The sequence below is a fragment of the Anabrus simplex genome, chromosome 3 (genome assembly GCF_040414725.1).
Source record: "Anabrus simplex isolate iqAnaSimp1 chromosome 3, ASM4041472v1, whole genome shotgun sequence".
In the NCBI taxonomy this organism is placed as follows: Eukaryota; Metazoa; Arthropoda; class Insecta; order Orthoptera; family Tettigoniidae; genus Anabrus; species Anabrus simplex.
The window spans coordinates 448,965,064-448,991,331 of record NC_090267.1 but is presented as its reverse complement, the minus strand read 5'-3'; the positions used below and the strand labels follow the sequence as shown (position 1 = coordinate 448,991,331).

Sequence of the window (26,268 nt, the reverse complement as noted above, 5' to 3'; positions counted from 1 at the left end):
CTGCATGTAATGAATAAAAGGAATGAACAGTGGAGATTGAGGATCAATATGGAAAAGAGCAAGATAATGGCGAAGAATAGAGGAAGTAAAGGAGGAAAATGTGCTTTCACAATTGGAGACAATGAACTGGAAATAGTGGAACACTTAAAACACTTGGGAAGTTAAACTGACAGAAATTGGAAGACTGGGTATGGAAATTAGTAGAAGGGTACAACTAGGGAGTGTCTTTCACCACCAGGTACAGAGATTAATATGGAGTAAAGATGTACCAGTGAAGGCTAAAGAAGTAATGAACAAGGGATATTTCCTTTTTTTTCTTGCTAGTGGCTTTACGTCGCACCGACACAGATAAGTCTTACGGCGACGATGGGATGGGAAAGGCCTAGGAGTTGGAAGGAAGTGACCATGGCCTTAATTAACGTACAACCCCAGCATTTGCCTGGTGTGAAGATGGGGAAACCACGGAAAACCTTCTTCAGGGCTGCCGACAGTGGAATTCGAACTCACTATCTCCCGGATGCACAGCTGCGCACCCCTAACCGCACGGCCAACTCGCTCGGTAGGGATATTTCTTACCTATAATGCAGCAGAAATCTACAGAACGACCCGGAGAGAAGAGAGTAGAATACAGACATTTGCAATGATATTCATGAGGAGTATGGTGCGGAAGACAAGGAAGAATAGAGTGAGAAATGACGACATACGTAAAGAGCTAAATTTGCAAAAACTAAATGACAAGCTGAAACAGAACGGGTTGAGGTGGTTTGGACATGTCGAGCGGATGAAAGAAGGAAAACGAGCGCTGGAAAGGCATATGACAGGTAACAGAGGACGAGAAGACCAACATTACGATGGGTGGACTCTGTGAAGAAGAGCAAAGGACAGCGGAACCTGGACTGGAACACAGTGTTGGATGAGGCATGGTGAAAAGACAGGGCGAGGTAGAGAGGAATCATATTTGCCCACATCAGGTGTCAGATGGAAAAGGTGAAATGATGATGATGAATGGTGATGATGATTATGATGAGTATCTGGCGTGTCCGGCTCCTTGAATGAGTGGTTGGTGTATAGGCCTTCGGTTCAGAGGGCCACGACTTTGACTCCCGACCACGCCGAGGATTTTAACTGCGTATGGTTTAATTAGTCTGACTCGGGGACTGGATGTTTGTGTTCGTTTTATTACATTTCTCTTCATCTACACACAACACACCACACTATCAACTACCACCAGTGGCACTCGATAGTGATTACTTTCCTCTACCGAGTTCGATAGCTGCAGTCGCTTGAGTGTGGCCAGTATCCAGTAATAGGGAGATAGTGGGTTCGAGCCCCACTGTCGGCAGCCCTGAAGATGGTTTTCCGTGGTTCCCCATTTTCACACCAGGCAAATGCCGGGGCTGTACCTTAATTAAGGCCACGGCCGCTTCCTTCCAATTCCCAGGCCTTTCCTATATCATCGTCGCCATAAGACATAATGTGATATAATATGTCTGTGTCGGTGCGACGTAAAGCAAAAAAAAAAAAAAAAAAAAAAAAAAACACCCCACACAAAAGAAGAACTTTCCTCTACATAGGGTTGGAATCAGGAAGGACATCCGGTCGTAAAATGAGTCCAAATCACATCAAGTGCCGACTCTAATAAATTCTGAAAAGGCCAGGGAAGAGGATACTACTACTACTACTAATAACAATAATAATAATCATCATCATCTCGCGTTTTGTTTCCCGGGAGATGACGGCAGTGCTTCAGTGTTCCATGCGAGCAGTATGTGAAGCTTGTGTAAGAGTAGCTGGTAGAAGCGATACGTACTGTACAACAATCGCTCAAGCAGACTGCTGAGAGTCATGTGGGGAAGTTCGGAGTTCGTGGTGGCAGATTACCTTTCTATTCTCTTTACCTCCCTCTTCTCACAAGTAGGTGGACTAAACTTCCCTTCCCTCCTCGACTCCTTAGCCGAATGCAAGCGAGCTGAATCTGCCGTGGAAGAAGTGCGAGTGTTTTCTAAAACACTTCCCAAAGCTCGAAAATACGTAATGTACCCAGTATTATTGATCGTTACTAAGTTCTGTTTTTAATTTAATAACCCCATTCATTTTCTGAAGATTTTGGAGATTCTTACATGCATTTTACTGACAATTTTCAGATTCCGCGCTGGACGAGCGGCCTGGGCTGCTACCTCGAAATGCTACTGAAACTCACAAGAGTGCAATTTTCTGGAAAACCGCTGCAATTACGAAGAAAGTGCATATGCACATTTTAATATAAAAATCCCCTGGAAATATCGGCCGCGAAAGGCCTTTGACCTACCAAGCGACCGCTGCTCATCCCGAAAGCCTGCAGATTATGTGATGCGTGGTCAGCGCGACGAATTCTCTCGGCTTTATTCTTGTCTATCTACACCGGGTCCGCTAACTCATCGTAAACTCATCGTGAGATAGCTCCTCAATTTTAAACTGAGTTGACCTCGAACCACTCCTCAGGTTCAGGTAAAAATCTCTGACCTGGCCCATAACCAAATCCCGGCCCTGTGGGCAAGAGGCAGGCACTCTACCCCTTCATACGGGGCTATGAACATTTTTGTAGGATAATTGTCCGGCTCGATGGCTAAATGGTTAGCAGGCTCAGTTTTGGTCCAAAGTGTCCCGGTTTCGATTCGAGGTGGGGCCACCAGGTATGAGGTAGACATGATGTCTATACCATTGGAGTAATAAATAAATAAATACACTGACTGACACAGCAAATGCAACACCAAGAAGGAGTGGTCAGAACTTTATGCCAATTGCAGGGTAGACTGACGTCACTGAGGTATGCTCATGATGTGAAATGCGCCGCTGTGCTGCGCACGTAGCGAACGATAAATGGGACACGGCGTTGGCGAATGGCCCACTTCGTACCGTGATTTCTCAGCCGACAGTCATTGTAGAACGTGTTGTCGTGTGCCACAGGACACGTGTATAGCTAAGAATGCCAGGCCGCCGTCAACGGAGGCATTTCCAGCAGACAGACGACTTTACGAGGGGTATGGTGATCGGGCTGAGAAGGGCAGGTTGGTCGCTTCGTCAAATCGCAGCCGATACCCATAGGGATGTGTCCACGGTGCAGCGCCTGTGGCGAAGATGGTTGGCGCAGGGGCATGTGGCACGTGCGAGGGGTCCAGGCGCAGCCCGAGTGACGTCAGCACGCGAGGATCGGCGCATCCGCCGCCAAGCGGTGGCAGCCCCGCACGCCACGTCAACCGCCATTCTTCAGCATGTGCAAGACACCCTGGCTGTTCCAATATCGACCTGAACAATTTCCCGTCGATTGGTTGAAGGAGGCCTGCACTCCCGGCGTCCGCTCAGAAGACTACCATTGACTCCACAGCATAGACGTGCACGCCTGGCATGGTGCCGGGCTAGAGCGACTTCGATGAGGGAATGGCGGAACGTCGTGTTCTCCGATGAGTCACGCTTCTGTTCTGTCAGTGATAGTCACCGCAGACGAGTGTGGCGTCGGCGTGGAGAAAGGTCAAATCCGGCAGTAACTGTGGAGCGCCCTACCGCTAGACAACGCGGCATCATGGTTTGGGGCGCTATTGCGTATGATTCCACGTCACCTCTAGTGCGTATTCAAGGCACGTTAAATGCCCACCGCTACGTGCAGCATGTGCTGCGGCCGGTGGCACTCCCGTACCTTCAGGGGCTGCCCAATGCTCTGTTTCAGCAGGATAATGCCCGCCCACACACTGCTCGCATCTCCCAATAGGCTCTACGAGGTGTACAGATGCTTCCGTGGCCAGCGTACTCTCCGGATCTCTCACCAATCGAACACGTGTGGAATCTCATTGGACGCCGTTTGCAAATTCTGCCCCAGCCTCGTACGGACGACCAACTGTGGCAAATGGTTGACAGAGAATGGAGAACCATCCCTCAGGACACCATCCGCACTCTTATTGACTCTGTACCTCGACGTGTTTCTGCGTGCATCGCCGCTCGCGGTGGTCCTACATCCTACTGAGTCGATGCCGTGCGCATTGTGTAACCTGCGTATCGGTTTGAAATAAACATCAATTATTCGTCCGTGCCGTCTCTGTTTTTTCCCCAACTTTCATCCCTTTCGAACCACTCGTTCTTGGTGTTGCATTTGCTCTGTCAGTCAGTGTAAATAAATAAATAAATAAATAAATAAATAAATAAATAAATAAATAAATAAATAAATAAATAAATAAATAAATAAATAAATAAATAAATAAACAAATAAGTACGTACATACATTATCATTATAGACTGTTATGCCTTTCAGCGTTCAGTCTTCAAGCCTCTGTGAATTTACTAAACGTCGCCACAATCCTCTATTTGCAACTAGTGCTGTGGCCTCATTTAGTTTATCTCTTATCTTTAATTCGTTAGAAACCGACTCTAACCATCGTCGTCTAGGTCTACCTCTACTTCTCTTATCCTCCGCAACAAAGTCCATTATTCTCCTAGGTAACATACCTTCCTCCATTCGCCTCACATGACACCACCACCGAAGCCGGTTTATGCGTAGCCTACAGTTTCATCCATCGAGTTCATTCCTAAGTTAGCCTTTATCTCCTCATTCCGAGTACCCTCCTGCCATTGTTCCCACCTGTTTGTACCAGCAATCATTCTCGCTACTTACATGTCTGTTACTTCTAACTTATGAATAAGCTATCCTGCTTCCACCCAGTTTTCATGTCCCGTAAAGCAAAGTTGGTCTGAAAACAGACCGATGTAAAGATAGTTTCGTCTGGGAGCTGACTTCCTTCTTACAGAATACTGTTGATCGCAACTGCGAGCTCACTGCATTAGATTTACTACACCTTGATTCAATCTCACTTACTATATTACCATCCTGGGAGAACACTCAACCTAAATACACTGACTGACAGAGCAAATGCAACACCAAGAAGGAGTGGTCAGAACTTTATGCCAATTGCAGGGTAGACTGACGTCACTGAGGTATTCTCATGATGTGAAATGCGCCTCTGTGCTGCTCACGTAGCGAACGATAAATGGGACACGGCGTTGGCGAATGGCCCACTTCGTACCGTGATTTCTCAGCCGACAGTCATTGTAGAACGTGTTGTCGTGTGCCACAGGACACGTGTATAGCTAAGAATGCCAGGCCGCGGTCAACGGAGGCATTTCCAGCAGACAGACGACTTTACGAGGGGTATGGTGATCGGGCTGAGAAGGGCAGGTTGGTCGCTTCGTCAAATCGCAGCCGATACCCATAGGGATGTGTCCACGGTGCAGCGCCTGTGGCGAAGATGGTTGGCGCAGGGACATGTGGCACGTGCGAGGGGTCCAGGCGCAGCCCGAGTGACGTCAGCACGCGAGGATCGGCGCATCCGCCGCCAAGCGGTGGCAGCCCCGCACGCCACGTCAACCGCCATTCTTCAGCATGTGCAAGACACCCTGGCTGTTCCAATATCGACCTGAACAATTTCCCGTCGATTGGTTGAAGGAGGCCTGCACTCCCGGCGTCCGCTCAGAAGACTACCATTGACTCCACAGCATAGACGTGCACGCCTGGCATGGTGCCGGGCTAGAGCGACTTCGATGAGGGAATGGCGGAACGTCGTGTTCTCCGATGAGTCACGCTTCTGTTCTGTCAGTGATAGTCACCGCAGACGAGTGTGGCGTCGGCGTGGAGAAAGGTCAAATCCGGCAGTAACTGTGGAGCGCCCTACCGCTAGACAACGCGGCATCATGGTTTGGGGCGCTATTGCGTATGATTCCACGTCACCTCTAGTGCGTATTCAAGGCACGTTAAATGCCCACCGCTACGTGCAGCATGTGCTGCGGCCGGTGGCACTCCCGTACCTTCAGGGGCTGCCCAATGCTCTGTTTCAGCAGGATAATGCCCGCCCACACACTGCTCGCATCTCCCAACAGGCTCTACGAGGTGTACAGATGCTTCCGTGGCCAGCGTACTCTCCGGATCTTTCACCAATCGAACACGTGTGGGATCTCATTGGACGCCGTTTGCAAACTCTGCCCCAGCCTCGTACGGACGACCAACTGTGGCAAATGGTTGACAGAGAATGGAGAACCATCCCTCAGGACACCATCCGCACTCTTATTGACTCTGTACCTCGACGTGTTTCTGCGTGCATCGCCGCTCGCGGTGGTCCTACATCCTACTGAGTCGATGCCGTGCGCATTGTGTAACCTGCATATCGGTTTGAAATAAACATCAATTATTCGTCCGTGCCGTCTCTGTTTTTTCCCCAACTTTCATCCCTTTCGAACCACTCCTTCTTGGTGTTGCATTTGCTCTGTCAGTCAGTGTACTTGAAATTATCGACTTGTTCCAGCTTTGTATCACCAATCTGACATTCAGTTCTGTTGAATGTCTTACCTACTGACATCAATTTAGTCCTCGAGAGGCTAATATTCATACCATACTCATTGCACCTATTTTCAAGTTCCAAGATATTAGACTGCAGGCTTTCGGCACAATCTTCCATTAAGACCAAGTCGTCAGCATAGGCCAGAGTGCTTACTACATTTCCACCTAACTGAATCCCTCCCTACCATTTTGTACCTTTTAGCAAATGATCCATGTAAACTAAACAACAAAGGTGAAAGATTACAGCCTTGTCTAACCACTGTAAGTACTCTGAACCAGGGACTCATTCTACCATCAATTCTCACTGAAACCCAATTGTCAACATAAATGCCTTTGATTGATTTCAATAATCTACCTTTAATTCCATAGTCACCCAGTATGGCGAACATCTTTTCCCTCGGTACCCTGTCATATGCTTTCTCTAGATCTACGAAACAGAAACACAACTGCCCATTACTCTCGTAGCATTTTTAAGTTACCTGGCGCACATTAAAATCTGATCCTTACAGCCCCTCTGTGGTCTAAAACCACACTGGTTTTCATCCACCTTCCTCTCAAGGACTGATCGCACCCTTCCTTCCAAGATGCCAGTGAATACATTGCCTGGTACACTAATCAATGACATACCTCGATAGTTGTTGCAGTCCTTCCTGTTCCCTTGCTTATAGATAGGTGCAATTATTGCTTTTGCGCAATCTGAAGGCACCTTACCAACACTCCATCCTAATCTCACTACCGTTTGAAGCCATTTCATTCCTGCCTTCCCACTATACTTCACCATTTCAGGTCTAATTTCACCTACTCCTGCTGTTTTATGACAATGAAGTTTATTTACCATCCTTTCCACTTCCTCAAGCATAATTTCGGCAACATAATTTTCCTCCTCCCCATGAGCTTGGCTGTTCGCAACACCACCAGGAAGATTTCCTTTTACGTTGAAAAGATGTTCAAAATATTCCCTCCACCTATCCAGTGATTCTCTGGGATCTATCATGAGTTTACCTGAATTACTCAAAACACTGTTCATTTCCTTTTTCCCTCCCTTCCTAAGATTCTTTATTACTCTCCAGAAAGGTTCTCCTGCTGCTTGACCTAGCCTTTCCAGGTTATTACCAAAATCTTCCCACGACTTCTTTTTGGATTCAACAACTATTTGTTTCGCTCTGTTTCTTTCATCTACGTACAAATCCCCGTCTGCTTCGGCCCTTGTTTGGAGCAATTTCTGATAAGCCTTTTTTTAACGTTTATAGCCGCTCTCACTTCATCATTCCACCAAGATGTTCGCCTTTTCCCACCTTTTCACACAGTTGTTCCTAGGCATTCCCGTGCTGTTTCTATTACCGTATCCCTATTTGCCACCCATTCTCTTTCGCTTACTGTCTACTGTTCGATACTTCTCACTAATCATATCCATGAACTTCTGTCTAATTTCCTCGTCCTGGAGATTTTCTACCCTTATTCGTTTGCAGACAGATTTCACTTTCTCTGCCCTAGGCCTAGAGATACTTAGTTCACTACAGATCAGATAGTGGTCTGTATCATCGAAAAATCCCCGGAAAACTCGTACATTCCTAACAGATTTCCTGAATTCGAGGTCGTTAAGATATAGTCTATTATGGATCTGGTACCCATAGCCTCCCATATATAGCAGTGAATAGCCTTATGCTTGAAGAATGTTTTCGTAACTGCTAAACCCATACTAGCACTGAAGTCCAGCAAACGCTTCCCATTCCCATTAGCTTCCATATCTTCCCCACATTTACCAATCACCCTTTCGTATTCTTCAGTTCTATTTACAACTCTCGCACTGAAATCGCCCATTAGCACTAATCTATCCTTCCTGTTGACGCTGACCACGATGTCACTCAACGCTTCATAAAACTTGTCAACTTCATACTCATCTGCACCCTCACGTGGTGAATACACAGACGATTCTCGTCCTAATTCCTCTAACTGACAAATCTACCCACATCATTCGCTCATTTACGTGCCTAACACAAACTATGTTCCGTGCAATGGTATTCCTGATTAACAGCCCTACCCCATACTCTGCCCTTCCCTTTCTAACACCCGTCGAGTACACTTCATAATCTCCTATCTCTTCTTCGTTATCTCCCCTTACCCGAAAATCACTTACTCCTAGCACATCCAGATGCAGCCTCTTAGCTGACTCAGCCAGTTGTACTTTCTTTCTTCCATAAGCACCATTAATATTGATAGATCCCCATCGAATTGCATTTCGTTCGCCAAGCTGTTTTCAAGGAGTCCCTCGCCTGTCAAATGGTAGTGGAACTCCGTTTCTCCCATAGGTCCGAGGCTTGCTAAAAATGTTCTGGGCTCGTAAATTCATGAAGCAGGATGCCACCCTACTTTCACATAGTCCAAGTGAGGATCTCTCCTCTAAGGGCTTAGGGACCACCGGTGGATTGTATAGTCCTAGCCACCTGAGCACAAGGTGGGCCACGACTCAGGATGTCCGAGATACCCACTCCCATTCCATAGCAACTGGTATCCCGACTCTCAGGACCACTTACTAGACCAGTCAGCCGTTGCCCATGGTTCACGAACTAGGACGTTACTACAGTAATCCACACCATGAACCATAATAAATAAATAAATAAATAAATAAATAAATAAATAAATAAATAAATAAATAAATAAATAAATAAATAAATAAATAAATAAATAAATAAATAAATAAATAAATAAATAAATAAATAAATAAATAAATAAATAAATAAATAAATAAATAAATAAATAAATAAATAAATAAATACGCATTTCGTATCTTGATCATTTAGTCCGTTAAAAGGCTGGAGCCGCACTGAGTGGCTCAGACGGTTGAGGCGCTGGCCTTTTGACCCCAATTTGGCAGGTTCGATCCTGGCTCAGTCCGGTGGTATTTGAAAGTGCTCAAGTATGTCAGCCTCGTGTCAGTAGATTTACTGGCACATAAAAGAACTCCCGCGGGACTAAATTGCGGCACCTCGGCGTCTCCGAAAACCGTAAAAGTAGTTAGTGGGATGTAAAGCAAATAACCTTATTAGAAGGCTGGTTAGGTAGCCCAGATGGTAGAGCGCTAGTATTGTGAGTTGAAGTTATCTGGTTCGGTCCTGGATCAGTGCGGTGTATTTGAAGGTTTTAAATATGACAGCCTCGTGTCGGTAGATTTACTGGAAGTTGCTGTTAATTTATTATTATTATTATTATTATTATTATTATTATTATTATTAACACACAGTTAACTGGAAGTATGCTTTTCAGCCACACAGTTACGTCTATGTATGTATGTATGTATGCATGCATGTTGGGTGTTCAGCTCGAAGGCTGGTTTGATCGTCTGCAGCTCGGCAAACAGCTGTCATAAATAGCCTAGGCGTCACTGAAGAGGCGTAAGGTAGTTTCCCGTTGTTTTCCTCACCGAGCCAGCAGTTGCTATTACATATCAGTATGCCAAGCCCACTGAAATGCATGCACCAACCGACCCTATGAGCGATATTTCACACCATTCATAACAGGGTCTGGCTGCATCGGGAATGGACTCATACCTCAGTCACTTTCATATTGTCAAAGCCAAGGATGAGACTGAGACAGGTCAATGAAAGTCACAAATTTGATATAGCCCATGCCAGAAGACATGGTGCACAGTAAACACTACATCTCGCCAGAAAAGGCATGTAACTTCTATAATTAGGAAATTTAACTGTCTCATCAATACACGTTTTACGTTGACTCTTTGTAGAATAAAGCGTGAAAGTTGTTTCGGTAGTGGCGAAGCTATTCCTCAAAGGAAGATAGATTAGCATGTTCAACAATGAAGACAGCTTTGTCTCGTATGCACACGATAAAGATGCATAATTAAAAGAATAGCAGGGTGGAGTTAATGGAAAAGCTATTTTTCTGGAAGTGACAGAGCATGTTATTTACCCATCACTCCGTGAGCGCAAATCTCAGATGATATATCAATAAGAAAGTAATTTAAAACCTTTGTTGACTGTACGCTTTAAATAGAAAGTCAAACTCTCCAGATTGAAATCAATTCCATTACAAGGACGGGGAACAATGAATGAAATAAGACAGTCGCTTTGGGATGATATTAAATTAGTTTGTTCTGTCTATACTGTAAAATGAAAGGAGGGTTCCGTGCAGAAATTAATTTAAAGGAACAACTGTTGAGTAAATTGACGAACTCTGTTGTGCTTAACTTCTTATTGTATTCGACTTGAAATAGTAGTCTCCGTTTATTTTTCGCTCTCTAACGTGGTTATTATGAAGAGAATACTGGGTGTTGTATTCACTATTCCTTGAATAGCGAAATAGCGACATATTTTATACAAATGGCCGTAAAACAGGACGAAACTCACATGTGCGACACAGTTCGCCACTGCGATCTCGCCATGGCGTGGCAAAAGCGCCAGAGAAAAACTTATAGGACAACACTAAGAACAGAATTCCGTTGTTATAAGTTTTCCTGTCCGCCTCTGTGGTGTAGTGGTTAGCGTGATTAGCTGCCACCCCCGGAGATCCGGGTTCGATTCCAGGCTCTGCCACGAAAATTTGAAAAGTGGTACGAGGATTAGAACGGGGTCCACTCAGCCTCTTGAGGTCAGCTGAGTAGAGGAGGGTTCGATTCCCTCCTCAGCCATCCTCGAAATGGCTTTCCGTAGTTTCCCACTACTCCTCCAGGCAAATGCCGGGATGGTTCCTAACTTAAGGCCACGGCCGCTTCCTTCCCTCTTCCTTATCTATCCCTTCCAATCATCCCATCCCCCCCAAAAGGCCCCTGTTCAGCATAGCAGGTGAGGCCGCCTGGGCAAGGTACTGGTCATTCTCCCCAGTTGTATCCCCCGACCAAGAGTCTGAAGTTCCAGGACACTGCCCTTGAGGCGGTAGAGGTGGGATCCCTCGCTGAGTCCGAGGGAAAAGCCGAACCTAGAGATGATGATGATGATGATGATGATGATAAGTTTTCCTTAATAGGTAACTTTTCTTTTCTTTTACAAGTTGCTTTACGTCGCACCGAGACAGATAGGTCTTATGGCGACGATGGGATAGGAAGGGTCTAGGACTGGGAAGGAGGCGGCCGTGGCCTTAATTAAGGTACAGCCGAGCTCTATAGCTGCAGTCGCTTAGGTGCGGCCAGTATCCAGTATTCGGGAGATAGTGGGTTCGAACCCCAGTGTCGGCAGCCCTGAAGATGGTTTTCCGTGGTTTCCCCATTTTCAACACCAGGAAAATGCTGGGACTGACACTGACAGCTCGGAACATACCACTTAGTCGAGCAGATCGTCTCCTTTCTCCCAAGTCTTCCCAGCCCAAACATTGCAACATTTTTGTAATGCTGCTCTTTTGTCGGAAATCACCCAGAACAAATCGAGCTGCTTTTCTTTAGATTTTTTTACAGTTTTTGAATCAAGTAATCCTGGTGAGGATCCATACACTAGAACCATACTCTATTTGGGGTCTTACCAGAGACTTATATGCCCCCTCCTTTACATCCTTACTACAACCCCTAAACACCCTCATAACCATGTGCAGAGATGTGTACCCTTTGTTTACAATCCCATTTATGTGATTACCACAATGAAGATCTTTCCTTATATTAACACCTAGGTACTTGCAGTGATCCCCATAAGAAACTTTCTCCCCATCAACGCAGTAATTAAAACTGAGAGGACTTTTCCTATCTGTGAAACTCACAACCTGACTTTTAACCTCGTTTATCATCATACCATTGCCTACTGTCCGGCTCCATGGCTAAATGGTTAGCGTACTGGCCTTTGGCCACAGCGGTCCCGGGTTCGATTCCCGGGAGGTTCGAGATTTTTAACCATCATTGGTTAATTTCGCTGGCACGGGGGCTGGGTGTATGTGTTATCTTCATTATTTCATCCTCATCACGACGCGCATGTCGCCTACGGGAGTCAAATCAAAAGACCTGCACCTGGCGAGCCGAACTTGTCCTCGGACACTCCCGGCACTAAAAGCCATACGCCATTTCCATTTCATTGCCTACTGTCTATCTCATAACATTATAGAGGTCATTTTGCAGTTGCTCACAATCTTGGAACTTAGTTATTACTCTATACAGAATAACATCATCGGCAGAAAGCCTTATCTCTGATTCCACTTCTTTACTCATATCTATATATAAAAAATAACTTGTCCTGACTGACTGACTGACTGACTGATTCATCATCGCCGAGCCAAAACTACTGGACATAAAGAAATGAAATTTTGGGGATACATTCATATTAACATGTGGGTGCTCGCTAAGGGAGGATATTTGGATATTTTGTCGATAAGGGGGTAAAAACGGGGGGGGGGGGCAATTTTTAAAATGAGGATATCTATATCTCAAAAACTTAAAAGTTTACAGACGTAGACATTGGTATTTGGAATCTCCTTTAAAAATACAGATACGCGTATTTTTTTGTTTTCGAAAAATCCCATTAAGGGGGATGAAAAAGGGGGAAAAGTGGTTGAAAACCTTTTATGAGGAGACATATTTCTAAAATGAAGATTTTACAGACATGAACATTAAAATTTGGAATCTCCTTTGAAAATGAAGAGACACGTATTTTTGTGTTTTTGGATAATCCGATGAACAGGGGATGAACAGCAGTGGCAAACGGGGTGAATTTTAAAAATAAGACTAAATCAGCAAATTATCTCAGACACGTAACATATTACAGATTTAATACTGGTATTTGGAATTTCTTGTAAAAGTAAAGAAACATAATTTTTTTTTCCGGAAAATCCACATAAGTGGAACTGAAAAAGAGGGTGAATTTTTGAAATGAGCGTATCTGCAGTATAGGTCAAGAACTCAACATTTTTCAGACCTGAAAATTGGTATTTGGAATCTCCTTTAAAAATAAGGAAACACGTATTCTTTGGTTTTTGGGAAAAACCCTTAACGGGGGAGGGGGGGGGGCGGTTGAAAGAATTGAAAAATTAGTTGAGTTATGTGTACGAGAATGTACCTATATACCAAAAAATCTAAAGATGTTACAAACTTAAAAACTGGTATTTGGAATATCCTTTTAAAATAAAGAAACACACATTTGTTGGGGAAATCAACTTGGTAGGTGGGGGGATGAAAACGGAGATGAATTACTTTTACAAGGATGCATATATCTAAAAAAACTGAAGATGTTGCAGTCGTGATAATTGGTATTTGGAAGCTCTTTTAAAGAAAAGAGTACTATTTGTTTTTGGAAAATTCACTGGAGTGGGGAGTATGAAAGGAAGTAAAAAATTGAATTATTTTTTTGGAGAAACATATATCTCAAAACTGAAGGTTACAGATGTGGAGATTGTTATTTGTAATCTCCTTTAAAAATAAAGAAACACGCACTTCTGGGAGGGAGGAATCTAGTTAACGGGTAGGAAGTGGTGTGTGTGTGTGTGTGTGTGTGTGTGTGTGTGTGTGTGTGTGTGTGTGTGTGTAAAAGGAGTTGAATTACTTTTATGAGGAGACTTATATATCAAAAATTGAAGATGTTGCAGCCATAAAGTTATGTATTTGGAATTTTCCTTCAAAGTAAAGAAACACATAATCTTTGATCTTTGGAAAATCCACTTAAGGGGGGTGAATTAATTGAAAAATTAGTTGAATACTTTGTATGAGGATACTTATATCTCAAAAACTAAATATATTACAGGCGAGGAAATTAGTATTTGGAACTTCTTTAAATATAAAGAAACACGCATTTTGGGGGGGGGGGAATCAACGTGGAGGCGGGGGCGGTGAAAAAGGAGTTTAATTCCCTTTTATGAGGATACATATATCTCAAAACTGAAGATGTTACAGTCGCGATAATTGGCATTTGGGAGCTCCTTTATAAATAAACAAGTTTTTTGGTTTCTGGAAAATTCACTTAAGGGGGGAGGGTGAAGGGGGGAGGGTGACAGGAAGTGAAAAATTTAAATCTTTTTATGGAGAAACTTATATCTGAAAAATTTAAGGTCACCCACGTGAAAATTTGTATTGGGAATCACATTAAAAAATAAAGAAACACTCATTTTTGGAGGGGGGAATCAACTTAAGGGGCTGGGGTGTAAAACGAGTTGAATTCTTTTTATGAGGATACTTATATTTCAAAAACTGAAGATGTTAGATGCATGGACACTTGTATTTGGAATCTTCTTTCAAAGTAAAGAAACACGTGATCTTTTGTCTCTGGAAAGTCCACTTAAGGGGGATGAATGAATTGAAAAATTAGTTAAATTCTTTGTGTGAGGATACTTATCTCTCAAAAACTAAAAATGTTAAAGACGTGAAAATTGGTATTTGGAATCTTCTTTAAAAATAAACACGCATTTTTTGGGGAGGGGGAATAAACTTAACGGGTAGGAAGGGGGGTAAAGAAAGGAGTTGAATTACTTTTATGAGTCCGGCTCCGCGGTGTAGGGGGCAACGTGTCCGCCTGTCACCCACCGGCTTCGGGTTCGATTCCCGGCCGGGTCAGGAACGATTACTTTGATCAAATTACGAAATCCACGCGAGCGAAGCCGCGGGTAATTGCTAGTTTGTATATATATAAGAAAATATAAAGGTCCAATGATACTGCCTTGAGGAATGCCCCTCTTAATTATTACAGGGTCAGATAAAGCTTCGCTTTCGCTAATTCTCTGAGATCTATTTTTTAGATATATAGCCACCTATTCAGTCACTCTTTCGTCTAGTCCAATTGCAGTAATTTTTGCCAGTAGTCTCCTATAATCCACCCTATCAAATGACTTAGACAGGTCAATCAATCAATCAATCAATCAATCAATCAATCAATCAATCAATCAATCAATCAATCAATCAATCAATCAATCAATCAATCAATCAATCAATCAATCAATCAATCAATCAATCAATCAATCAATCAATCAATCAATCAATCAATCAATCAATCAATCAATCAATCAATCAATCAATCAATCAATCAATCAATCAATCAATCAATCAATCAATCAATCAATCAATCAATCAATCAATCAATCAATCAATCAATCAATCAATCAATCAATCAATCAATCAATCAATCAATCAATCAATCAATCAATCAATCAATCAATCAATCAATCAATCAATCAATCAATCAATCAATCAATCAATCAATCAATCAATCAATCAATCAATCAATCAATCAATCAATCAATCAATCAATCAATCAATCAATCAATCAATCAATCAATCAATCAATCAATCAATCAATCAATCATAATCTGCAGTTATTCACTGTTCTCCAGCATACGCCACTGCTATGCATTTAACTCGATAGTATAAATTAATGACCGTGAAAATCCACAGGAAATGATCATTTTAATGTGCGCCATATAACTACTACCCGCATTTTACTAGTAACAGTAAAATAGTAAAGAAAGAATACGTACTAGTAATTTGAGCACATGGTCAGGCACATTCCTCGAGCTGTTGCAGAGTGCGTGGGCGGACGAGTGGGAGAAGATGACGGGAGCTCGACTGATGCGTAGAGCGTCCAGCATTGTAGGCACCGAGACGTGTGATAGGTCCACTATCATACCAAGCCTGTTCATCTCACGGATCACCAGCTGGAACACACAGTTAACATGCCATATTCAGTAAAAGGCAAAGATCTGCAAACAAAGAATCGAATACAACTTGCTTTTTCTCTTTTTTAGTGCATGGGAGTAGGAAACACACCCTAGGCTAGTACAACTAGTGTGCCTCAGTTTTCTTTCCTAGGTCCATTAATATTTATTAATGATATCGGGAACATACCATTGTATGGCAAGCTGCCATGATTTGCTGATACTAACACACACGGAATTATATTCATAATCTTGAAGAAAAGGTACTGTATGGCATAATTTTAATTCACACTTGACAGTATATCGAATAATAATGTCCTTATAAATCTGTCAATATAGTACAATCAGAACCAAACGACCCAATCCTCCTTCCAAGACACAAGTATGTGCCTTCCATTTAAGGAACAGGGAAACTTATCTTGAGTTACGTCTAGAATGGTCAGATATCCAAATGCAGCACTGTCACACTTCACAATACCTCGGAGTGACCCTTGATGGAGCTCTTACATTCAAAACCCATTGTAAGATTAATAAGATGAAAATCTTCACACGAAACAATGTTATTCGCAAACTTGCAGGGTCACAGTGGAGCTCTCATCCTCAAACAATCCGAACAGCAATAGCACTGTGTTTTTCTGCTGCTGAATATGTTTCCCCAGTCTGTTCAGTAGCGTAGCTAGGGACCAACAGATGGGGATGGGTTATAGTTACAAAATTATGATTAAGAAAGTAAACTCGTGTCCTCATCCTGAGGTGGTGCAGCTCTTTTCAGGCAAATCCCCAATGGAGGTGAGCTGCATGTACCATTTCAACCACATATCAGCTGCCGATAGTGGGATTCGAACCTACTATCTCCCGGATGCAAGCTCACAGCCGCGCGCCTCGACGCGCACGGCCAACTCGCCCGGTAAAGAGATTTATTGGTTTTACAATTATGTCTCCGTGAATGTCGAAAAGAGCCAACCCACTTGTTTATTTTCTTTTGTAAAAATTCCATGGGGGTATAACCCCCCCAGTAAACCCCCTTGGCTACGCCCCTGAGTCTGGTACAGTTCATCTCATGCCAGACAGGTAGATACGATCCTCAACGAAACCTGCTGGTTTTTTGAAGCCTACTCCGACAGCCTACCCGGCTGGAATAGCGCCACCCTGCTTAAGTAGAGAAGTAGCTGCCGACACGGAAAGGCTTAAAAGTGGAACAGAACAGCACCCACCCACTGCATGGACATAGTCCCTCCTCAGCAACGGCCGAGACCCCGGAAGAGGTTCCTGAGGACACTGAAGTGCTTACCGTCTCACCAGAGAAGGCAAGGCTGGTGCTGTAGAAGATCTCTGACCTCCGCGGATGGATGCCAGCAGCTGAACAGTTATCACTTGGACATAATGAAAGTTAGCTGGTGTTCAAGTCCATGGACAGGCTACGATCAGGAGTTGGAAGCTCCAGGGATAACTTGAAGAAATGGGGGTTCAGTACAAGTGATAGAAGGTGTAAAATTGGACAGGAACAAACCACAAGCGACATGCTTCAGTGCTCTCTGTGCACAACACCTTGCATGTGCATTGGACATTGAAAAATACTGGGCATGTGTTGTATGAAGATTTCACATGTTATGTGTTTTGTACTTCCAACTGACTTGTACATTACCTGTAAATTTCTATGTTTTTGAATCGAGAATAATACTAAAAGTATCATTTTGCAAACAGTTATGCACTTTTTCTCTGTACATAATCTTGAATTTCTATGACCCCGTGATACCTCGAATTTAAGATACCAGCTGTCTAAGACTTAGCATGGATGAGTTGCTAACGTGTAAAAATCTCATCCAAACACGTTATGATAGAGTAATTCGTGCTTTTAACGTGCTCAGCCGATTAAAATACAATGTTTCTCGTGGACTGTTGCTCTAATTGAAAGCCACCTAACAATAAGTACACTGACTGACAGAGCAAATGCAACACCAAGGAGGAGTGGTTCGAAAGGGATGAAAGTTGGGAAAAAAACAGAGACGGCACGGACGAATAATTGATGCTTATTTCAAACCGATATGCAGGTTACACAATGCGCACGGCATCGACTCAGTAGGATGTAGGACCACCGCGAGCGGCGATGCACGCAGAAACACGTCGAGGTACAGAGTCAATAAGAGTGCGGATGGTGTCCTGAGGGATGGTTCTCCATTCTCTGTCAACCATTTGCCACAGTTGGTCGTCCGTACGAGGCTGGGGCAGAGTTTGCAAACGGCGTCCAATGAGATCCCACACGTGTTCGATTGGTGAGAGATCCGGAGAGTACGCTGGCCACGGAAGCATCTGTACACCTCGTAGAGCTGTTGGGAGATGCGAGCAGTGTGTGGGCGGGCATTATCCTGCTGAAACAGAGCATTGGGCAGCCCCTGAAGGTACGGGAGTGCCACCGGCCGCAGCACATGCTGCACGTAGCGGTGGGCATTTAACGTGCCTTGAATACGCACTAGAGGTGACGTGGAATCATACGCAATAGCGCCCCAAACCATGATGCCGCGTTGTCTAGCGGTAGGGCGCTCCACAGTTACTGCCGGATTTGACTTTTCTCCACGCCGACGCCACACTCGTCTGCGGTGACTATCACTGACAGAACAGAAGCGTGACTCATCGGAGAACACGACGTTCCGCCATTCCCTCATCCAAGTGGCTCTAGCCCGGCACCATGCCAGGCGTGCACGTCTATGCTGTGGAGTCAATGGTAGTCTTCTGAGCGGACGCCGGGAGTTCAGGCCTCCTTCAACCAATCGACGGGAAATTGTTCTGGTCGATATTGGAACAGCCAGGGTGTCTTGCACATGCTGAAGAATGGCGGTTGACGTGGCGTGCGGGGCTGCAACCGCTTGGCGGCGGATGCGCCGATCCTCGCGTGCTGACGTCACTCGGGCTGCGCCTGGACCCCTCGCACGTGCCACATGTCCCTGCGCCAACCATCTTCGCCACAGGCGCTGCACCGTGGACACATCCCTATGGGTATCGGCTGCGATTTGACGAAGCGACCAACCTGCCCTTCTCAGCCCGATCACCATACCCCTCGTAAAGTCGTCTGTCTGCTGGAAATGCCTCCGTTGACGGCGGCCTGGCATTCTTAGCTATACACGTGTCCTGTGGCACACGACAACACGTTCTACAATGACTATCGGCTGAGAAATCACGGTACGAAGTGGGCCATTCGCCAACGCCGTGTCCCATTTATCGTTCGCTACGTGCGCAGCACAGCGGCGCATTTCACATCATGAGCATACCTCAGTGACGTCAGTCTACCCTGCAATTGGCATAAAGTTCTGACCACTCCTTCTTGGTGTTGCATTTGCTCTGTCAGTCAGTGTAATATGATCCATTTTTGGGGATGCTGCAATAAAGAACAATTTGGAAATGTTTTCTATGAACGAGTACCGAAAACACTCTACAACTTACCCATCTTAAGACCGAGCACATAGGTCTACCAGTGACGTAATGTTTTATCACTAGGTGGTCTCCGTAAAAAAAAAAAAAGGTTTCGTCTATTATGTTGTAAAAAGATGAACTACAAAAATACACTGTAAAGCAACGAAATCTACTAAGTATGATACTAATGCTTTGACCGGGCGAGTTGGCCGTGTGGTTAGGGGCGCGCAACTGAGAGCTTGCATCCGGGAGATGGTGGGTTCGAGCCCCAATCTCGGCAGCCCTGAAGACGGTTCTTCGTGGTTTCCCATTTTCACACCAGACAAATGCTGGGGCTGTACCTTAATTCAGGCCATGGCCGATTCCTTTTCACTCCTAGGCCTTTACTATCCCACCGTCACCATAAGACCTATCTGTGTCGGTGCGACTAAAGCAAGTTGTAAAAACACTGATGCTTTGTGGCATTACCCTGTCAAGTTTTTCAGTGGCCTTTGGAGCATGTTCGAGAAGCCACTAAATTGCCAGTCTTCAAAATTGAGCTTGTTCCTTATCTGAAGGCATACGAGTTTACAGAGTTCTGTGTTAATATTCTATATTATTTGTGTTAATATTATGTCTTTGTCACGACAATATTTAAATATTAGAGTTCAGCGTACAGTTGTTTTTTTGTCCGACTCCTTGGCTGAATGGTCAGCGTTGAAGCCTTCAGTTCAGAGGGTCCAGTGTTCGATTCTCGGCCGGGTCGGGGTTTTTAATCGCGTCTGATTAATTCTTCTAGCTCAGGGACCGGGTGTTTGTGTTTGTACCAACATTCTCGTATTCATATTCAGACAGCACACCTCACTACCAACCACCGTAGAAACAGACAATAGTGATTACATCCCTCCACACAGGCTTGGCTTCAGGAAGGGCATCCGGCCGCAAAACAGGGCCAAATCCACATGTTCGAAACAGTTCGCACCAGCTACCCAACACGTGTGGGAAAAGCGGTAGAAGAAGAATAAGAATAAGACGAAGAAGTGTACAGTTTATTCTTTTGTCCTATGCTACTGATCTCTAATTTCGTCTCTGTGGTCAAATGTAACTACAGTACATCGATTATCCGGAACAATTGGGACCTGGGTGTGTTCGGATGAATAATGTTTCGGATAACTGATCATTTATGAAAAATAGCTGGTGTTACGAACTCTATAGGGCTTACATAAAGTAATATATTAAAGTAGGCCTACAGTTTCAGTAGCAGCGGTTAGGCGTGGGTAAGGGAGGGGGGAAGTTGCCGCCCCACTTTGTGGAGAATACCATACAATTTTATTCCATTTTATCCGGCTGAAACTAGAATTATATGAATTATTAAAACAAGCAATTTGTACCAGCCTTGTGGTCATATCAGATAATTATTTACTTTATTTTCTTTAATTATTAACAAAATTATTAGTCGAAATACGCACAAATTATCGTTCGTCGCAGCTAACCGATTTGTATAGCTCCACAGCAAGTAGTGGACATTTTGCAGGAGTTGTGAGGAAGGGTAGCAGGGGTATATTTTTTTGCTGAGGTCATGGACTTTTGAGGTATGATTCACGCGCTTGTCGCGCGCATTCCTCAGTCTGGCAGTCTCTTCAGTGTCTGTTAGGTTCTTAGTTTGTAGTAAACGATTTTAATTGTATAATCTACTCGTACTTCTATACTATATATCCCCCACCCCCACCCACACACCTCTAATTCCCAATCGCCGCTTTGGTACAGATTAGGAAAAGAAGTATAAACAGTCTTGTGCTTCAGAGCCGAGACTCCTTTTCTTGCCGCTGAATCCCGCAAACGTTTTAAAGACAGCATCACATTCTTCTTGTGGTTCTAACCACTTCACAGCCGTCTCAAGCAGTAGTGTGTCCGGGGGGGGGGGGCTTGCTATTGGCTTTACGTCGCACCGACACAGATAGGTCTTATGGCGACGGTGGGTCAGGAAATGGCTAGGACTTGGAAGGAAGCGGCCGTGGCCTTAATTAAGGTACAGGCCCAGCATTTGCCTGGTGTGAAAATGGGAAACCACGGAAAACCATCTTCAGGGCTGCCGACAGTGGGGTTCGAACCTACTATCTCCCAAATACTGGATACTGGCCGCACTTAAGCGACTGCAGTTATCGAGCTCGGTAGGTTATAATTACAAACCGAGTGTGTAGTTCGCGTATGCATGAGTGTCTTTATAAGGACCCCTGATACAAGTGAATTATGTTGATATTCAGACTGCTGTATACTACAACATCCTACATTAAAATACGGAACAAGAACAATGTGATCAAGGTAAACAGTTTCACAGCGAATAGCATGTTCAAATTACAATCTAAAATCCAACTTTTGAGGCTTCTTAGAAAACATATTCAAGAGATCTGTTGGTTTTACAATTATGTCTCCGTGAATGTTCAAAAGAGCCAACACATGGAGTTGACTTTCACTTGTTTATTGTCAGCTTCCCTTTATTTTCTTCTTCTTACTCTTAATCTGTTTACCCTCCAGGACTCAGAGAAGGATCCCACCTCTACCGCCTCAAGGGCAGTGTCCTGGAGCCTCAGACTCTGGGTCGGGAGGTTCAACTGGGGAGGGAGACCAGTACCTAGCCCAGGCGGCCTCACCCACTTCCAGGATGGCCGAGGTGGGAATCGAACCCACTATACTCAGTTGACCTCCCGGGGCTGAGTGGACCCCGTTCCAGCTCTCGTACGACTTTTCAAATTTCGTGGCAGAGCAGGGAAAAGAACCCGGGCCTCCGGAGTTGGTAGCTAATCACACTAACCACTACACCACAGAGGCGGACCACGGTACCTACACTTGAGTGAATGGATCATTTTAGCTCCCTTCTCTTTAGAACTCCGTTATTCAGTATCTCAGCGACAACGTTCGACAGTGATGTACGGTCTTGAGGTAATGCACTGGAGTATGGATGCTGAGCACTGGGGTTCGAATCCCAGTAGGGCGCAGAATGTTTACTGAATAGTAAATGAATGTAACTTTCAGTAATAGAGTACCAAGGAAGTGAGAGGTGCAGAGCAGCCAGTAGGAACAGCTGAGTAGAAGGGTCATGGTGGTGACATGGATGGCTTCGGAAACATGCAAGCAAATATTTGAAATACGGTGTATGAGAAAATATGAACTAAGGAATTCTGAAAAATGACAATGTGAAGGAAATGGTTCGGAAGAAATACCATGAGTAAAGGAAGTTGTTCAAGGGTTGAATATTGAAAATGGCCGTAGCGCCTGTGAGGTAGGCAACTCGCACAGCAGGGGGCCAACGACGTACTTTTAAACAAACCGATATAGAGTCCTCCCTGTATTTTAGACAGCTGGGGTAATGGCCCCGGTGGTTCCTCTGCGATCGGCCGACCGCTGCCTTCGACGTGTTCACAACCACTAGCTCGCCTTTGGTCTTACCTTTATCAAGAGACCAGAAATCCATAATTTGGTTCTGGTTACTGATTGATTGTAAGCAATCACATGCTCACGCATGCGAAATACTGTACACTTGGACCTTGCATTATTCACTGCGAAGTAATTTAAATCTGTATTACATGCCATCTGTATTATTATTGTCATATTCAAATAGTTATTTTCATAATTATTCAATGTTTATCCTAATTACTCGACAGTGGATATACGAACATGACACAATAGAAGTCAGTAGCGTAGGCAGGATCGACCAATGTGGGTGGGGGTTACAGTTAAAAAATTATTATAGAACATAACGAAGGTGCTTGTGAGTGTGAGGTGTGTGCATACACGAGTGTCTTGATAAGGGCACTGGTAAATATATTGATATTCAGATTGCAGTACACTACAAACAACACAACGAGAACAATATAATCAAGGTCAACAGTTTCACAGCGAATGATATGTTCAGTTTACAATCTAAAATCCAACTTCCGAGACTTCTTGGAAAATAGAATCATGAGGTCTACTGGCTTTACAATTATGTCTCTGTGAATATTGAAAAGAGCCAACTGACTCAGTCAACTTCCACATGTTTATTGCCAGTATCAGTTTATTTTCTTTTGTAAAACCTGCATGGGGGGCGGGGGCGGTTTCTAACCCCCCAGTAATCCCCCATGGCTATGCCTCTGGTCTCAAAGTAATGAAAAGCTCCCTCACTGGATGGTCCTTTTTCAGCACTTTCGTCGTCACTAGGCTCTTCCTCGTCCTCGCACCTTACATACATTGCGAACGGCACGACGACGACAGTACTATACGTCACAAGCGAATGTTCACACGCCATTGATGACACGAGGTAGGTCACCTTGGCCGGTTGGCAGGGAGGGGGAAAGCGCTGCAGCGCTACAGCACTATAAAAAAAACCTGAGAGTATGTACGTTCGTTCTCTGTATCTCAATATGATAATACGCACTGGTTGACAGGGTCCAAGAAATTGAATAGACTATTTTGCTGGCCGTGTTTACTATTTTCTGCTGATAACGGTGTATGGTGTAAAAGTGGCTTTGACAATTTGAATACCTTGACACTGTCCATTACAAGGCATGAGAAATCTGCAAACCATATGAAGTGTTTCTTTGGGCTTTGGGCGTACAAGGATCGACCACCAGCTGGATGAACAGAAACGCATCGGTGACCAACTTCATAATGAAAAGGTAAAGAAAAATCGTGACATACTTAAATGAGTGATCGATGCAGTGTTTTTTTTAGCAAAACAGGAACTACCATTTCGCGGATATGACGAGTCTGCAACTTCCGTAAACAGAGGGAATTACATAGAACTTCTACAAATTATAAGTGAATATGATCCTCTTCTGGCAGCTCATCTGAAAGGCTCCACCATTTTTAGAGGGACGTCTTCTGCAATCCAAAATGATTTAATAGCAGAAATAAGTTCAGTAATTGTGAGAAGAATAAAGGAGGAGCTTAAACAAGCAACTTTTGTGGTAATAATGTTGGACGAAACGTCCGACATTATTAATAAGTCACAACTCTCTACTTTACTCCGTTTTGTAGATGAAAGTGATGAAATTGCTGACGTTAGTAAAGATCGCACTGCTGGAGCCCTCTTAAATCATGTTCGTGCTATTTTAAAAGAGTTCAGTTGTGAGGAAAAGATTGTGGCTGAAACATATGACGGTGCTGCTGTCTGAATGGGCTTAATAAACTACTTCAAGACCAGTATCCATATGCGACATTTGTGCATTGTTATAGCCACCTATTGAATTTTCACACTACAGCAGTCTGCTTCAAAAATCAAAGAATGTACAATTTTCTTCCAAACAATGTCAGGACTTGCTGCTTTTTCTTTCAAAGTCTACAAAGAGAACAGCTGCTCTTCGAGATTTTGTTCAGAAGAAGTTGCCAACAGTAGCACCAACGACATGGAATTTTGCTTCATGTCTTATTAATACTGTGAAGGGATATTATGATACGCTGGTGAAATTTTTTCAACATGTACAGGATACTTTAGACGACTGGGATGAAGACACTACATTGAAAGCACAAGGATTTTTGTTCTTCTTACTTAAGTTCAACACTAGATTTCTGCTGGCAGTGTTCTCCAAGATTTTTTCATTCTCCGATACTGTATTCAGTATTTTACAAACTAAAAGCCTGAATATTCAGTACTGTGGCAAAAAGGTTGAGGAGCTCTTTTTAAATATCCAGTCTATGAGAGATGAAGATTTTGATAGTTTGTATGGACATGTTGATACTGAAATTGATGTTTATGGAGGACAGCTGCGCTCTAAAAATCGAAGAATTAGTGGATGAACCAGAAAAATCAAACTACAAACGTCTATTCAGTGAAATTATTGACAATGCACTCGTCCAAATAGGAGAGCATTTTAAATGCATAAAGAAATTTGTGTTCTTCTTGCTGTTGGATTGTGATTTGTTTGAGAAGCACAGAAATAGGTTTCCAGACAGTGATGTTACTGCCCTAGAAAAGACCTATGGGTCATTTTTCGACATTGTTCGCTTAAAAACAGAATTGTGATGTATTCATCTTCTGATTTTAAAGAGAAAAGTGTTTCAGACTTAATGCAGTTTATGCATACTAATAAATTGTACATGGGTATGCCAGAAATTTTCAAGCTCATCAAACTTGTAGCAACAATTCCTGCTACTACATCCTCTGCAGAACGTTCTTTTTCAACACTGAGACGCATTAATACATATTGCAGATCGACTCAATGCCAGGAGAGGATATCATCATTAGCTATGTTGTCGATTGAAAAAGGATTGCTTGCAAAAATTAGATTATAGTCCTCTTTCTATGATGAAGTTATTGATGGTTTTGTAAAGAGAAGCCGCAGAGTAGAGTTTGTTTTCAAGTAGGAAGATTTAATAAATAGTAGCAATTTTTCTGTGTACATAGTTTGACGTTCACTGGCTTGTCATGATTTCTTAATAATTATAAAATGTGTCTGATTGTTATTCCTTTGGCCATTCTTGTAGGTGTGACATAACCAGTTTGAATGCATGTTCATGTAACCGATGATTAAAATGTTCATGTGATTTAGCGATTATTGGGTTTATAAATTTTATTCATTCAGAAATATGCATGTCCCACCCCACCAACTTTCACGAATGGAAGAGCAAGCCTGACTTTCATGACCAGCATTCGCCCCTGATATCGTATATGCTGGCCTGTGGTTGTTCATATATGTAGTGAGGGTTTTTGATGATACGTCTCCCTAAAGTGGTTGAAAATTTAGTTTTAAGAAAGTGTCTGAATTATGTAAACAATCAATCAAGGCGAAAAAGAAAGTGAAACAAAACTTAACTAAGCTGCATGCCAGATTTATGTGACAGAAAACGTTTGTTCGTTTGACTGTTCGTCAGTATGTCTATGTGTCAGCTCAGTTCGAACTATGCACTCGCCGTAAGTAAAACAGGAAGGGCCTTAACACGGTATGGGTGTAGGATCCTTACCGTACTCGAAATAATAA

At 43.6% G+C, this 26,268-nt stretch overlaps 1 protein-coding gene across 1 annotated transcript in view; it reads right to left on the bottom strand.

Annotated features, from left to right (window-relative positions):
- LOC136866497 (dipeptidase 1-like) overlaps positions 1-26,268 on the bottom strand; it is an 852,481-nt gene that overhangs the window by 83,839 nt on the left and 742,374 nt on the right. Inside the window, exon 6 of the mRNA XM_067143524.2 lies at positions 15,749-15,925. Coding sequence (XP_066999625.2) covers positions 15,749-15,925 — 177 coding nt within the window. The remainder of the gene's footprint in view (positions 1-15,748; positions 15,926-26,268) is intronic.